A 16,923-nucleotide genomic window follows, 5' to 3' on the forward strand; every position below is an offset into this window, starting at 1 on the left:
ACAATCACACTCCTCCAGAGCAGACAGAAGGTCATCCACATGTGCACCAGGGTGCAGGTTTTTGCAGTCAGCAATTACTCTCTGCTTGTTGGCAATTTTGCAATAAATTTGCTTGAGATGTCATCTCCAAAAAGCATAGTAAAGTCTTACATTTACATTTACATTTAATCATTTAGCAGACGCTTTTATCCAAAGCGACTTACAAATGAGAACAATAGAAGCAGTCAGGTCAACAAGAGAACAACAACAGTATACAAGTGCCATGACAAGTCTCAGTTAGTCTAGTATAGAACGCATAGCCAGGTTTTTTTTTTTTTTTTTTTTTAATTAAATTAAAAAGACAAGAAAAGGAAAAGTACTGGTGTTAGTAGGTTAAGTGCAGGCGAAAAAGATGAGTCTTTAGACGTTTCTTGAAAATGAGTAAAGACTCAGCTGTACGAATTGAGATTGGGAGGTCATTCCACCAGCTGGGCACAGTCCAGGAAAAGGACCGTGAGAGTGATTTTGAATTTCTTTGGGATGGCACCACAAGGCGTTGTTCACTTGCAGAACGCAAACTTCTGGAGGGCACATAGGATTTAAAGTCTTGGTCAATCTATCACACAAATAAATCATGTCAATAACGAACACTAAAATTACATTTACAATTAACATCAACATTTTAATATTTCTTACCAAGCCTGGTGTATCCAAAAATCGGGGAAAGTAATCAAGGATGAGTGAAGATTTGTCTGGATCATGTATCAAATTCTGCCTGTACTTGAATGTTGTCCTCATTTTATCCTTAATAACTGGTGTGTCCGTTGAATGCTTCATCATGGATATAGCTTCTGTGCATTCGTCACCTGACAGTTGCTGAAGATGTCTTGCGCAAAGTCTTTGGACCATCTTGGTAAACCACCTTGGATGCCCCCTTCAAGTTATTTACAGAGTTGCGCTGAACAGTTTTCAATCTGTAGGCAATGTAACCCTGGCCACTGCGTGGATCATAGTAATGTTCCTGTAAAACAAATGTTAAGCATCAATAAGTCAATGTGTCAGTATCAGGCAGTATAGCATGCACACAATTTTGGAGAATATATTGTTTACATAAGTTCTATGCATGACCCACTATACACAATGGACTACCCAAACTATAAAATATGTATACTTAATGATACTTACAGCTACCGATAATTACAGATAATTTGATTGACTCATACATTTGATATGTGCTGAAATAAAGAGAGTACAGTTTCAATGTACTGTATACTTACATAACCAGTCGGTGAGCACTTATCCTTCAAATTGGGGAACAAGGTTATGATTCCAAGAGCATAGCTTAAACTGATACTGACTGGTGGAATCCTCCTAGACCACAACATGAGACATTTTTTTTTACACATTACATGTAAAATGTAACTGTGGTCAAATACCAGTGCAATATATAAACTAAAGATTATTTTTTTATGGTCACTTACCCATACTTCTCTACCATATCAGCCACAAGGATGTTTACCAGCTTCTTTCGTGTCTTGTCAGACAGGCTACTTGTTTGTTCGTACTCCTTCAATATATCAGAGCCTCCTGGTTTTGAGTGTAGCGCTGCATGAACTAGCTGTATAAATAAAAAACAAAAACCAAGTATGAACGCAAATAAACCTCTCTTTGATATACTAATGTTGATAAGATTATTGATAAGGTATTGAAACTTATATCATTTATGGACAAAACATAAGAGGGAAAATAACTGACATCTTTTGATGCATTGCAGTCAGAAGGTTCTTCTAAGAATCGCTTTTTGCATGCCTTTGAAGATTGTGGAATCGCTGTGGACTCCGAACTTTCTGATTCTATTGATGAAAACGATGACTCAGGGCATGAGGGCTCAGAGAGATTGGTCTCAGCTTGTGGAACATTATCTTAGAATCACATACAGGACACAAGACAATATGAACACCAAAAAGACAGATGCGATCATCATGTATTGTGAAAAAATATGTTTGGGAATACAAACTAGATGATTCATTTATGAACATGGCAGCAGGTCATGAGTTTCTTACCCGATTTATTGTTATCACCATCCAAAATTTTGAAGGACACCTTAGATGTTCTCACAAGCTCATCAAAAATATCAGCATCAACATCAACTCCTGCAGAGTCTTTAAGAACCACATTGGCTCCATGCGGCAAGTTGAACTTTGCTGAAGCTTAGAAGTTGAAACAAATACAACAAAATTTTATGTTTTAACATACTGAAATGATAACATTTCAAATCACTTGGCATTATTTTCAAATGCAAGTAATACATAAAAAAAAATATATATATATATATATATAATCCAATAAAATAAGTATTCAGATAGTAGGATATAAAGTCACATGTATTGAAAGATTTTTTAACATTGTGATCAGAATATATATATATATATTTTTTTTTTTTTTTTTTTTTTTAATTAAAGATTCATATATCAAACATACAACAAGACACATTGTATTCATATTCAGTCAATCTTACAACATGAATTGAACATGGAGTGCAACGTTGATGCATTTTCCAAAAAAAATAAAAATAATAAAATAAAATAAAATAAAAGGGAAAAGAGACCAAGAGACTCAGCAGTAGACACTAAGGAATGATTTTGCATAAGTATTCATAAAAAATTAGGGCTTTTTTTGTTTTGCAACATTTCAGGGATTGTTTATACAAAATTATATCATTTAGAAAGGCATTAAAGACAGGGGATGTTTTAAGAAATCGACATTTGTGTATGAAATATTTTGCCATTAAAATCAAATTATTCACTCCAAACTCAGTTGTTCTGTTCTCTATTTGAAGACCAAATTTAACGTATTCATATGTTAACATTGGGATATTTTGTGTATCGTACATGATCCAGTACTGGAAAGCATCCCAGAAGGTCTGGGTTACACTACAAGAGAAGAAGAGATGTTCTGCGGTTTCAAAGTCAGAATTACAAAAAGTACAAACATTCACATCCATATTAAATCTTTGATGCAAGAAGCTGTTACATGGATAAATCTCATTCATCACTTTGAAGTGAACTTCTTTTACCTTCGGTGAAATAGGAAAAGAAAGGTAACTGGTTCTTATCTTCACTAAATCACTGGTAAATTTCTGGAAGATATGTTTTCTCTTGAGTGGTGATGGGAAGCAGATCGAAGTGAGAACATTTCTAAAAAAGTATTATTACATTTATTTTTATCTAAGAAATTATAAACATCTATGATTAACGTGGGCTCTCGAGGAATAACCACAGAGTATGTTAACATGCCTTTTACTAAAGTGATCAAAGCTTGTGGGATTGCCTGAATTACAGTTTTAAATTGCCTCTCAGTGCACATCAAACTGTATTTCCGGATGAAAACATCATATGTTAAGAAGTTACCAGAATTATCTAATAAATGAACAATTGACCAGACACCCTTTTCCATCCATTCACCGTAGAAAAAAGATTTTCTCTTAATTAATATACATCTGTTATTCCATATTGGGACCGTGTGAGGAGTAAAGTTATGTTTGTATATGAGTTTCCAGTATTGGAGAACCTGTTGATGAAAAGTTGAAAGCTTAATCGGTAGTTTGGAGATGTTGAAGTCACATCTTAACAAGAAATGTATGCCACCAAACATTTTAAAGATTTTGAAGGGGAAATTAAACCAGAAATCATCACCTTTTATAATAAAATTCTGTAACCATTTTAATTTGATGGTACCATTCATTAGGTCAAAGTCAATGGCACAACCTTGTCGAATGCCTCTCTTTATATCAAAGCGCTTAGATGTTCCAAATGGCAGAGACACTGAACTGTTGATGTCTGTATATAGCAGATTGATTATGTCAATAAACTTATTCCCAAACCCAAAACACTCCAGAGTCCTTAAAAGAAATGTATGTTCGACCATGTTGAAGGCCTTGTAAAAGTCCAAAAAAAGAATAATTCCATCATCCTTAATTAAGTGCTTATAGTCTAACAGATCTAATACCAATCTTATATTGTTATGTATGGATCTGTCTCGGAGAAAACCAGATTGAGTATCACTTATAACATCAGCCAGACCATTCCTCAACCTGTCAGCAATCACATGAGAAAACAGCTTATAGTCAGTGTTCAATAAGGTGATAGGGCGAAGATTATTGATATATCTTTTGTCTTTGCCTTGTTTGGGAAGGGGAGTTATTAAACCCTGTTTCATTGTAGGTGTAAGTGTCCTATTGCTCAAAATGTCCTTTATAGCCTCCAATAAAAAACCTTTCAGGTCAACCCAAAAGAATTTGTAAAAATTGGATGTCAGGCCATCTTGTCCTGGTGCTTTCCCTACTGCTATTCTCTTAATTGCTTTATCTAATTCTGCTATTCTGATCTCAGAGTCACATATTTCTTTAAAGGCTAATTCTATTTTGGGAATATATGGCATCAAACCACCAAGGAAAATATCTGAGTCATACCTTGAATATTCAGAGCCATAAAGTTTGGAGTAAAATTTATAAATTTCTTCAGATATTGTTTTACGATCTGTGCACTCTATATCATTAATCATTAATGAATTAATTACCTTTCTCTCCTGTCTCCTTTTCTCTAATCTACTAAAATAAGACGTGTTTTTCTCCCCTTCCTCTATCCATTTAGCCCGAGACCTTACATAAGCCCCTCGAGCTTTTTTAAGATACAAGTGATCTAATTTTTCTTGTAGGTTAATTAAAGTGCTTTTATCAGCATTGGACATTAGAGTTTTGTCACAGTATCTATTAATATCCTGTACCAATTGGATCTCATATTGCTTTTGTTTGCTATGTTTGGATTTACTGTATTGTATCGAAAACTCCCTTGCCTTAAACTTAAAGTACTCCCATCTACTACTATAATTGCCTACATGTATATCATTTTTAATTTTCTCTATCAAATTTCGGATAATCTTAATATATTCCTCATCTTTTAGAAGGTCTGCATTAAATTTCCAGTAATCTTTTTTTTTTTTTCTGGGCCTCTTATCTGGATTTAATTCAATATTTATTACACAGTGATCAGTTAAAGGTGCACTATTAATCGACACATTTGAGACATTGCTAGAAATTCCAGGTGTTGCTAACCATAAATCTATTCTGGATTTACTGCTACCATTGGGTTTGATCCATGAGAATTGTATGACCTCTGGGTTCCTATCCCTCCAAATGTCTATTAAACTGTTTGAATTTAAGAAATCACAAAGAGTAGTATTCCAGTGGTTTGTGCTATATTTAGAAGGATATCTATCCTGCCATTCATCAGGTGTCAAATTTAAATCTCCACCAATCAAAATAAGCTCGGTATGATACATTTCCTTATATTCAGTGACTACATCCGTAACTTCTGATAACAGCATTTTGTTCTGATTAGTACCATTAAAGCCATAAAAGTTTACCAAAATAATAAAAATCCCTTCAATATTTAACACAACAGCAAGCCAGTGACCAAATCCATCAGCTTTAAAAGTGATTACTTTCCCTGGACATTTATTGAAGCAGATGGCTACACCGCCAGACCGATTAGAACCATGACTGAATATAATCTTTTCCCCCCATTGGTTTGACCAGAAGGTGGCATCAGCGTCACAGGAGTGAGTCTCTTGTAAGAAAGTACAGTGGGCATTTTGACCCTTACAAAACAAAAATACTGCTTTCCTCTTCACTGAATCTCTAAGGCCTCTTGTGTTCAAAGAAGTAAACAATAAACTCGTCTTTAACATAGAAAAATGAAAAGTGTTTTAACAAAAAAAAATACTGCTGTAACAATTAAGCAGTAACAATAGCCACCAAAGGAAACAAAAATATATATTTAGCCTAATATATAGTCTAACTATATTAGTAAAGATCTTTTTTAGTTCTTTAGAAATATAACTAATGGGTAATCCTCTAACATTTAAACAAATAAGGATGTAACGTTACCCTGCCTTTAAATGATAATGTTCAAAAGTCTTTCCATGCCTATGAAGATTTCTTTTTTTTTTTTTTTTTTTTTTTTTTTTTCTCTGGCATATATGCGACGACCGTTTATGTAGCCAAAAGGTCCCCTGTAATATGCCTTCTCACCGGCTTTCCTTGCTTGCAGAATTTGCGGCCAGAGTTTTCCCCTTTCCAGCATGTCGTCCTTCGTCAAATCCTCAGCGAAACGGATCCCTGCAGCCTCACAGACCTGCGACTTTTTAGTCATTCTCCAGATGGCATCCCTATGTTGACGCTTAGTGAACTGCACAATCACCTGGCGTGTCTTGTTATCCTCCTTCCTCCCCAGGCTGTGTACAGTGTCCACGTATTCCTCCATTTTCTGGGACCATTCTGGTGCGATCTCCCCCAGCAGTCGTATCACCTCTTGCCTGATGTTTTCATCCAACGTTACCTTCTCTTTTATTCCCTTTATTCTCAAATTCCAGCGTCGTCTATATCTGTCTTGCTCCTTTGATCTTTCTGTGAATTCGTCAACTTCTTTCCGTAAAACAGACATTTGGGTTTCCAAAGTAAAAATCTTCTCCTTGCATTCCTTGACCCCTTCAGCATTGAATTCAATTGACTTCGTAAGATTAGCAATCATCACAGTGTTCTGAGTTAGCTTAACATCAAGCTCCGCCATCTTTTGGTCTTGACTATCAAACCTGGAGTGAAGTGCTTGAATTGCTTCTAAAACTTCCACCGCGGTTGGATTTTGCTTGGACATTTTCTCCGCATGTGCTCCTTTGGATGGAGTTGATGGCGGGGAGTTATTAATCTCATCATGGCCTCTTTTTCCTTCACTGTTGGGATTAAACACATTTATAATACACATTGGGCCTCATTTACGAAATGAACGTACCACAGAAAATAGGTCATATGGTCGTTTCAGTGCAAAACTTGTAATTTATCTATGTATGTGAGCTGTGGCTACTATCAAATCTCACGTCTGATCTCAGCTCATATACACAAGTGTTTGAGTTGCTTGAACTTGGGCACAGCACAGTAAATATGGTGGAGAATTGTAGAATGATAGCATTTTGTTCCTTTTTATTTTCCAAACCGCTAGGGGTGGGATCGATACAGCATAGTATTGCAATATTTTCTGCGACAGTACCGCATCGATGCACGGATGAAAGGTATCGAGCTTTAATTATAATATTTGGTAGACTAAAAATAAAAAAATAAAAATTCGCAAAGCGGAAAATAGGCTACATAATAATATTATATACGTGCATGCCCCGCCTGCCAGGGTTCAGCGCGCATGTGTCACTCTCCTCGTCACTGCGCGGTTTGATGCTATGCTCAGTATTCCACTCTATTTATGTGCTTGTGTACTGCTCATGCTCACCAGGAAAGCAAAGTCCGCCCAAACAACGCTGACAGGATATTTGTATGCATTATATTTGCTCTTGTTTGCAGTAGCACTACTGTGATATAGCATGGTGTACAGCTGTACTGGGCAACGCTGATAAAATGATACCTTCAGTGACACTCTGCTCATATGCTCTGAAAATATATAAATTATTTGAAAAATTAGTTCAATAAATAACTTGTATCTGATTATGTTACATAGAAGTGAATATTTAACATTAATATTATATTTAAAAGTTTTGATATTTAATATTAAGGTAACACTTTTCAATAAGGTTCCATTAGTTCATGTAAGTTAATGTATTTACATAAACGAACAATGAACAATACATTACAGTATTCTTAATGTTAATAAATGAAGAAAAGAATACAGTTGTAGAATACATTTGTTCGTTGTTAATTCATGTTAATTTAGAGTGCATTACCCCCTAACAAGCACAACTCTTGATTTGAATAATGCTTTAGTAAATTTTAAAATGAACATGAACTAAGATTAATAAATGCTTTAGAACTTTTGTTCAAACTCAGGGATGAGGTTTCTAAACTGGGGTGTTTTATGGGCGTTATATTCAAGTGACGATTACTTCCCGCTGCCACATTTATGGACGTGCGATCTTTGGTAAATACGATGAGATTGGCTGCATACAAAGGTTTCGTGAATCACACGTGAACTCTGTCGTAAGCTGATTTGATCACAGGGATATGCGTTCATTTCTACATTAAATTGATAAATGAGGTCCATTGTCTAATGCAAAAACAACAACAACAACAACAACAAAATATATACGTATTAAGACTAATACTTATGAATAACACTGTCATACTTAGCTTAAAATTATTCGAAATGTGAAAAACGTACCTTCTTTAATGAATCCACAGAAGTCAAAACAGTCGTTTTCTCTGGTATTCGGATCCATTTCGGGTTCCCTTTACACTCGACTTGGACCAGCATTTCTTCAGAACGACACTCTCACTATTAAGATAAGCTAGCACATTTATTAGGTCTTTTACCACTCATCTAGATAACGCCAATATGAAAACCTAACACACACACCTACACACAAACACCGTTACATCTAACTTGTAAAATAAACTTTTTAAACCAACTATGCAAGTTTCACTTATAAATTATTAAATTGAGTGACGTTTTGGTGATATTGCACATGTTTAACTTACGTCCACACAAAAGCAAATCCTGCAGCACCCATCGAAAGCTTCGTTAATCTAACGTTTTAATTATAAATCGTGTATACGTTCTTCCTCAGACACTATTAAATAAAACAGCAGCTTACATGGTCAAATAAACACCTTAAACATTTTTCGACAAGGTTTTGAGACAGGAACTCTCCTAGCTGACACATCCTGAAGCTGGTCAAGCTTCATCTTTATAACAAGTGTGACATGGCGCGCGCCCGCCTGCCAATTTAGAGTGCGTCGCGGCTTCATCCGCCTATTAGGCCTCAATTCTTTCTATAGCTTTTAGCACCTGTAAATTCTTCTCCTGTCCTTGATATTTTATCTTTTTGTATAACTCAGCGTTTTTACAGTTACAAACATTAAATTTGTTCTGCTCATGATCAACTGTGTGGTTTTAATCTGTAAAAGGTGTAATGTAGAGAAGGGAAAGCCTAGATGTTTGTGACGACAATTTAGAAATTTGTTTAATAAATTTACGATTTATTAATACGTATATTCGTTTTAGGTTAATCACGGACAGATAACTTAGTCCACTATTTTAAATCGCGTCCATGATCTGAATTACTGAGGTATCAAATTAGTACAATGTGGCCCCGATTTCTCTTAACGAGTAAACGATTTGATCAAAGTTGTCCATGACATCTACCCATGTGCATGGCCCCGTGAATATAAAAAAAAATATTTAGCTATTTACTAATACATTTATTTATTAATTTAGCTATATCGTGTGAGAATCTGATCTACCTGCCTTTCCTTCGCCTTCGGCTTCAACTGAAAGAAAATGGCGGAAACAAACTGGTGGCCTAGCGTTAAGTGAAGGCGTGGCCTTTTACTACACTTTGGGTGAAATTTGAAAATACACTTAAATTTCACACTGACACTGTCTTACAAATAACAACAGCAGTGTTATTTTATCACCATGTAGTGTTAAAACAATGTCAACACTGTTAATTTTACACCGTCCCTGAAAATTTTACACCATGATTTTGCTGTGTACAACTGACTTCAGCCACAACCTTAGATGAAATCAATTGAAGATAAAAGAAGACATTAAATCTCTGGATATCTCCAGGATTAAACAACTCCACAAACTGCATTACCAGCTTCACATATTACTTACCAGACTCACTTTATTTCTGTTAGACATCTACAAATGTTTTATTGAGAACTAACAGAGGTTTAACTCTAATTTGTGTCACCATAACAGTGATTAGTGTTTCCATTAGTTGCACTCTTAATTCTTATTATATATTTTGTCTTTTTTGGTTGCTGTGGCGGGTGTGTTTTGTTAAACATTTGCGGCATCAAAGAAAGCTAAAGTGTATTGATGTCTGGTGATGGCGGTTATCTGTTGATGGCTTTATAGTCTTCATGAAACAGGCTGATTTGCTTTTTTTATCTAACAGTTGTTTCATTAACATATTCACATCACAAACCCTGTGTTTCTGCAGCACAAGATTCAGCAATACAACAACAATCAGTTAGAAGATTTTAACGTGCATGAAAAAGTCAATGATGAGAGTATGATGACACACACATACATCAACAGTAAGAACATGAATCTCAACAATGGTGACAATCAAATGTACCTTGCTGCAATGCATGCTGGGTATTAGCATAGTACAAAACTCCCAGCATGCATTGCAACATGAATAAATTATGCAGCTGAATTGTCCTATTATTTTGTTTAATACTATATATTTGCTTATATTTTTTGCTCTTGTTTTTGTTGTGACTTAGTAGCTTTTCAGTGAAGTTCTGAATTAATCAGTTTATCTAAATATTTTTGATTTTCACCAGTATTGAGATTCATGTGCTGATTTTTTATATCTGTGTGTGTCAGCATAGGTTAATTTTTTTTTTAAGCTTATGTTTGTTAAAAGATTTTAACTGATTGTTATAATACTGCTGGATCTCATGCAGCAGAAACACATGGTTTATAATATGAATGTATTATTGGAGCAACATAATTGTTAGATTAAAAAAACATCAGTGAACCAATGTACTTCATGATGATTATAAAACCATCAACACGTGTCACGTTATCACACTATCACAGCAGCCAAAATAAGACAAAATATATAATAAGAGTTAAGAGCCCAACTAGTGGAAACAATCACTGTTATGGGGACACATTAGTAAAAACACATCAATAAAAACTTTTGTAGATGTCTAACAGAAATAAAGTCAGTCTGGTTAGTAATAAGTGAAGTTGTTAAAGCTGTTTGTGGAGTTGTTTAATCCTCCTCTGCTGAGATCTTGAGAGATTTAATGTCTTCTTTTATATCTTCAATTGATTTCATCTAAGGTTGTGGCTGAAGTCAGTTGTAGTTCTTGTGTTTCTGCTCATCTCTTTTTCTGTTCTCTTCTTTCCTTCAGTGATTCAGCTTGTTACAGGCTTATTAAGGCTGAAATTACTTCATATTTAATGTACACAGATTTTGTGGCTCAGATAAGGTCCAGTTCTGGTTAATTTCTTTACTCTTGGCTGACATGTGGCATTGCTATGGCCTGCTTGTGGCTCAAATCTGGCAAACAGAAGTGGTCCACCCAAGTGCCATCAGTCCACGCTGCATGTGGGCCAGATCATCTTTCCACTGGTGCCAGATGTGGGCCGGATCTGGGCCGAAACAATGTTGCTATGTGGGATTCCCCATCTTAATATAAAATCCAGTTCTCTCACACTGTCTGGGAAACATTTACTGCTCGTACACTTTGTGTTTGTCAGACAGGATGAGTTCTGCATTGACTTCAGTGTCAATTACACTTATTAACTTCAGTTCAGATGTGTATTCTCATCCATGCATTGTTTTTAAATTGATCTAACATGTCAATAACTTTAAATAGTCCTCAGGGGCGTCATGCACTTATTATTTATGAGGGTTCATGAGCTAATTGAAGAGAAGGGTATAATCGGAGATCTCCAAAACGGGGCTGGAGCTCCAAAATGGGGTGAGGTATTTGCATTATCAAAGAGTATTATCATTGACTTCAGTCTAGCCAGAGTTCAAACACTCTTAAAAACTCCTATTATACTCACTGAAGCTTTTTACACTGTGAAATGCATATCTTGCTTACATCGAGGCTACACACATCTGCACTTCGTTGTGTCTGATGAGACAACTGATTCGCCAGAGAGCAGAATTCAGTCACCCAGGCACACTGTGAAGAAAAAAATGATGACTCATCTGAACGCATCTGATTGGCCGTTGTATTCGTAAGATCAACAGAATAGTCTATGATTGGCTAATACAAGTAAGACTTTTTTAACTACATAAACACTTAAACTAGTAACACACACACACACACGTGCACACATTTGGCATAGGAAGAGGGGTTAAATCTTAAGCAAAAGAAAAGAGAAATAAGGACATGAAGCTATGGTACTATTTGATATTCAGCAGATCTACATCCTGAAGGAAAAATGAAAAGCTGCATATGCATTTGATACTTAATGTATTAATTAATTAGACTAAGTTTGATACTTGCACATCTCACCTGTTTGAAAGAGACTTCTGATGCACTTTGGGGAACCAGTTGGTCTCTGCTAAAGTGAGAGGAGTCAGAGGATCTTGATAATTGAAAAGACGAGGCCGAAGCCTGGCACAAGTTTAGTTTGGGGTTTTGAAGACTCTTAGCTCAGCATCTTCTCCTGGAATTCCTGAATCTAAAAGAACTGCCCTGATCTAGTGATGATGTCACAACCTCTTGATTTGAGTGAGCTAATGCAGATGTCGCTGTTTTACTGTCATAAATGTATTTTTATTTTTGTTAGCATAAATCTTACAAGTAAACAATAAGTTTTAAAAATATGCTATTTAATAAATAAAAACTAATCTATATAATTTTTTAAAATATAAAATATATATTGCTGCTGTACGGAGAGATGTAATGTGAGAGAGCTAGGCTATTTATAATGTTAAACATAGAGCTATTATAGGGCAGAGGTGATTTGTGTTGTGAAAACTAGAGAGCGCTGGTCTTACACTTATACCAGAGGTCAGGGTTAGGCTGGTTAGCAAGGTTTTTTTTTTTTTTTTTTTTTTTTTTTTTATCTCCTGTGGTTAGATTCTGTAATTACACCTTTTTATACAGTCTATGGACAAAATGCATCTTTTAACATTCATGGCTATTTAAAATGTAATGTTTTTTGAATGTGTGTTTTATCATCGAGTGATCAGATGAGATTATGACTGTTCAGTGTTTGTCATGCTGCACTGAATAGTGGGTGTTAAAAAGGGTTTATAATAGAAAAGCATTAATGTTTAAATAAAACTGCGAATGACAATGCTTTTAGAAACTCCCCAAAATAGATGAAAAAATAAATGATATGTAGGTTATGATTAGTGGTGGGCATAGATTAATTTCTTTTAATCTAGATTAATCTCACTGTGATTTTGACATTAATCTAGATTAATCTAGATTAAAATGTCTCATTCGAATTCTGCCGAAAGCATTCAGAATATGTGTGTTACCCAAATAAAATTGACAAACAGTAAGTCTTTGAGAAGGGGTTTATCAAGATAAGTGGTGCATTAGAAAAGGGGCTCATCTCCTGTTTCCAAAATGCATCACAAAGTGCTTGAAAAAGCTGTAAACTAATTCCACATTGCACAAGGTGCAAACAACCTTACGCCTGTTTCACACCAATGTTTACGTTTTTTCAAGTTTGTAGGTGTCAAGGTACAGAAACCAAATAATTAAATGTAAAATAGCACTGGATAGTCTTCAATGTAAAAATGAAATATACAATCAAACCTACATTTATTGAGACACCTTCAACATTTCTCACATTATGTAGTTTTATAATATAGTTCGGGAGGAGCAGTCACAGTTCATTAACCTGATTAACACAAGTGGAGACCAATCAGTAATCAACTCATGACAAGGTATAAATAACAGCAGAACCTACCCCTGTTCATTGACAGTTTTCAGCATCCCTCCTCCAACCCATTCTCCTCACTATAGATCCATCTACTCTTACCACAACTGGGGGGAGTACTCTGGGTTCGGGCCACATCCCGAGCTCGGAGCCCTCCACCCGGACAGCACGCCAAATACGCATAACCTTACTGTATTAATATACGTAGATGTGAACTTGTGAAATAACAGTTTTGTTATCTCGTGTCTGAATAATTTTTGGTTTGACTGTTAAATCTTCAAAGTAATTCAGTCAAGAGCAGTGAGTGATTTACATTTTCTTGGATTAACATTACAGCAGTCAGTCGCTAAATTAGGCGCGGTCACTTTAAGAGACGATGAACGCATCCAATATAATACACATCCCATTTTTTCCCTCAACTGTTACTTTCACTTAAGAAATAACTGACAGATTTTTCAAGCATAATTTCCAAGGTGGATATTTTTACATATTTTGTATGTATTTGTCGGCACAAGAGCAAAAATAAGCAAATTCGATGTTCTAGTGTTTTGAGACGCCTTTCTCTGCTTGAGTCCTGAACACCAGAACACCGCGAGTACTGAATTGGGCTCTTTCACATATTTTTGTTTGTTAAAACTGCGATTTGTATTTATTCGTTCAGGTGCAGGAGGGACTTCGAGGAGAATCGCAGTCCGTGATACGCGGCTCTCTCTCCGCATGAGCACCTACAGCGCGCGAGTAACCAGCTAACGTTACGTTACTCTGTTCAGCTTTTCCACATCTTGTTTTTGGATGCTTTAATGTTTAAAAACACGTGAAAAAGTCAACTGTCCTGAGCATCTTTTTAGGCTGGCCTCAGCCAGTCGGTTATATAAAATATCAAGGTGAAAGTCATCATAGCTTGCTTCGTATAGACCCAGCTCCCAACCCAACTTTGAGAATAGATTAACGGCGATATTTTTTTTATCGCCCGAAAAGAGTCTCGCGTTAACGCAGCACGTTAACACCGATAACGGCCCACCACTAGTTATGATACACATAATTTGCAATAAATGAATACTACATAAATATTACAGCCTGCCAAAAATCATGCACTGAATTTTTTTCTTAAAATTATTCACCACTTTTATTTTTACATCGACAAACCAACATGACATCTACTTCTCAAAACACATTTGCAGAGCTAAGTGTGATATCAAGAATAGTACAAACTTCTCGGAAACATCTTCTACGTGTTGCTGGAGTGGAAAATAACTTCTGCTGAAACTAACACTTCTAATCTACAGGATCACTGTATGTAAGGTCATAGATATATCGACAGATGCATATGCCATTGAATATCAATCTTATATTTCAAAAGAACTAAATATTTGAGATATTGTAACATTTCAAAATAATCTTTTTTTTTTTGCTGAACATTAGCATTCATAGATTATGTAGGCCACTTTATTTCGCAATAAAACATTTTCACATAAAGAGGAAATGCAAGTTGTGACTCACTCACACCAAGACATGCACACACAGATGCACATTAACCACAAACGTCCAGTATTAACCACATTCTATTGCACAAACTGTGAACTCAACAGATGAAACCACATTTCTTTCCAGATCTAAAAATGAGGCCTTGTGGTTTGAGTCTATACATGCAGTATTGTAAAAAGTCACCAATATCTGTTTTCTGATCATAAGTATCACTAAAATAAAATTCAACTGCCATTATTCACAATTCTAAAGTTTTAATTTGAGTTTAACGCCATCAGAATAATAACTATCATCTTTTTAAATAACAACATTTAACATATAACATGGTTAAGTCTGCTCCTGCTAAAAATAAATACTTGGAAAAACAAATATCTGATCCATTCCCATGTGAACTTTTACATCATACACAGCAGGGGTGTTATGAACTGTTTTAATATATTATTTAATATATGTAACTGTGTGCTCTTTGTCAGAACTTGTGCTAAATTCATGTATGATTAATGTCTGCTGCTTGTGGATGAGTTTAGGATTGTTGAGAATGGGATTTGTAATTGTTTCTAAGAGCTTCATATTTAAACTAAACGTGTAGAATCTGAACACAAAACACTTGTTTTAACCTTTTGACCTTTTACTAACTGAAACACACATCATCATGCAGGATCACAATAAGCAAATCATTTAAAAATTGCTCAGAAGAAAAATATACATAACAAAAACTTTTGGGAAAAAGGCTAATATTCCTTTTAAGAGTTTACATGCAAAATAGCCAACAAATAATTGTATTGTTCTGAAATGTTGCACTAGTTTCATGCTCTTAAAGGGTTAGTTCACAGAAAAATACATCAGCAGTGCCACTGAACGCACTCACAACAGACCCGGAAGAGAAGACAATGCTGAATAAAGTCGTTATTTTTGGACCAAAATGTATTTTCGATGCATGAACATCTTTCTCCAATTTAAACAGCATTGTTACAAATGTCCTCTAGTGTGCATGAAAACCTACTGACTGTGATCAGAACATCATTAATGAAGAAACATTCAATTAATGAGGATTTAATTAACATCTGGGAATGACAGTAGCATACACCACATCATCTTCTTGTTTAGCACTCTGAAAGAAAACACAAAGAGACAAAGTTGTCACAGAGCCAACAATATTAGTAAGCAATAGCAGGTTAAATAAAACAACAGATTAATAATAGACAAGCTAGAGATTAAATGCAAAAAACAAGAGAAAATTTTTTATAGTAAGTGTCCTTGTTTATGGTCATGGATCAGTTAAATTAGTTATGGTCATTATAAATTACTTCCATATTTTTTTTTCATTTATTATTATTTTGTTGTAATATTTACAGTGCTAGATATAAATTACAAAAAAATTATCTAGCTGTTCCAGGTTACGGTCGGAGTTCAGCAAGTCAGGCTTTTCTAATTTTGCAGATGAAATTCTTGATTCTTGATACAAAATTCTTAATTCAAGAGGTTTGTGCATCTGTCATACTGTAGTGTGTTTAACTTAAATTAAGCCCAAAAGGTACAGTTTTAAACAAGTGTTTGATTAACACACTTAATTATTTTGAAATCATGTTGACAAACATGCTAAAATGTGTTTAAAAGTGTGACTGCTCAGTCGGGCTCTCCAAGCTCATGTTGACAGTGTTAATGTTAGCTGTTTTTTAGTAATCCCAAATAGTCAAAACTCATTGGCATTTATACTGAAAAAACTAAATGCATCTAAATATGACACTTCTGAAAATGACACAGATGACACAATCTTACCGATTTCTGTGCGTTTCTTTTGTAGAATGTTGGATCAGCGTAAGTGATTTCCTCTTCAGGGGTTTCAACTATTTAAAAAACAATAATAACATGCATTAAATCAACAAGTAATCACAAAATATATTTTCATCATACAAGATACATTATTTAAGGTGTATTATTAAATTATACAATTATTTATTATAATTATGAAGTATAATTGTACAGGTGTTTCAGCAGTAGGTAATACTTGCCATGTTGA

The 16,923-nt window shown here is 35.0% G+C and overlaps 1 protein-coding gene across 1 annotated transcript; it reads right to left on the bottom strand.

Annotated features, from left to right (window-relative positions):
• Window positions 1-1,160: 1,160 nt before the first annotated feature.
• Window positions 1,161-8,387, bottom strand: LOC113040726 (uncharacterized). Its single transcript, XM_026198988.1, has 6 exons — window positions 8,199-8,387; window positions 2,043-2,189; window positions 1,735-1,901; window positions 1,461-1,597; window positions 1,257-1,350; window positions 1,161-1,166 (listed from the first exon to the last, which is right to left on the bottom strand). Exons 1-6 carry the CDS (start codon window positions 8,254-8,256, stop codon window positions 1,161-1,163), a joined length of 609 nt encoding a protein of 202 aa, XP_026054773.1. The 5' UTR covers window positions 8,257-8,387.
• Window positions 8,388-16,923: the final 8,536 nt, after the last annotated feature.

Source organism: Carassius auratus, chromosome 22 (genome assembly GCF_003368295.1).
Source record: "Carassius auratus strain Wakin chromosome 22, ASM336829v1, whole genome shotgun sequence".
Lineage (NCBI taxonomy): Eukaryota > Metazoa > Chordata > Actinopteri > Cypriniformes > Cyprinidae > Carassius > Carassius auratus.

What these genes read in the sequence shown, in the direction of transcription:
- LOC113040726 (XM_026198988.1), bottom strand. Translation starts at nt 8,256, where the DNA reads ATGGATCCGAATACCAGAGAAAACGACTGTTTTGACTTCTGTGGATTC. An exon ending in CTGTGGATTCATTAAAGAAG is followed by an intron (nt 2,190 to 8,198) that starts GTACGTTTTTCA and finishes TCAACTTCTAAG; the next exon opens with CTTCAGCAAAGTTCAACTTG. An exon ending in GATATGGTAGAGAAGTATGG is followed by an intron (nt 1,351 to 1,460) that starts GTAAGTGACCAT and finishes GTTGTGGTCTAG; the next exon opens with GAGGATTCCACCAGTCAGTA.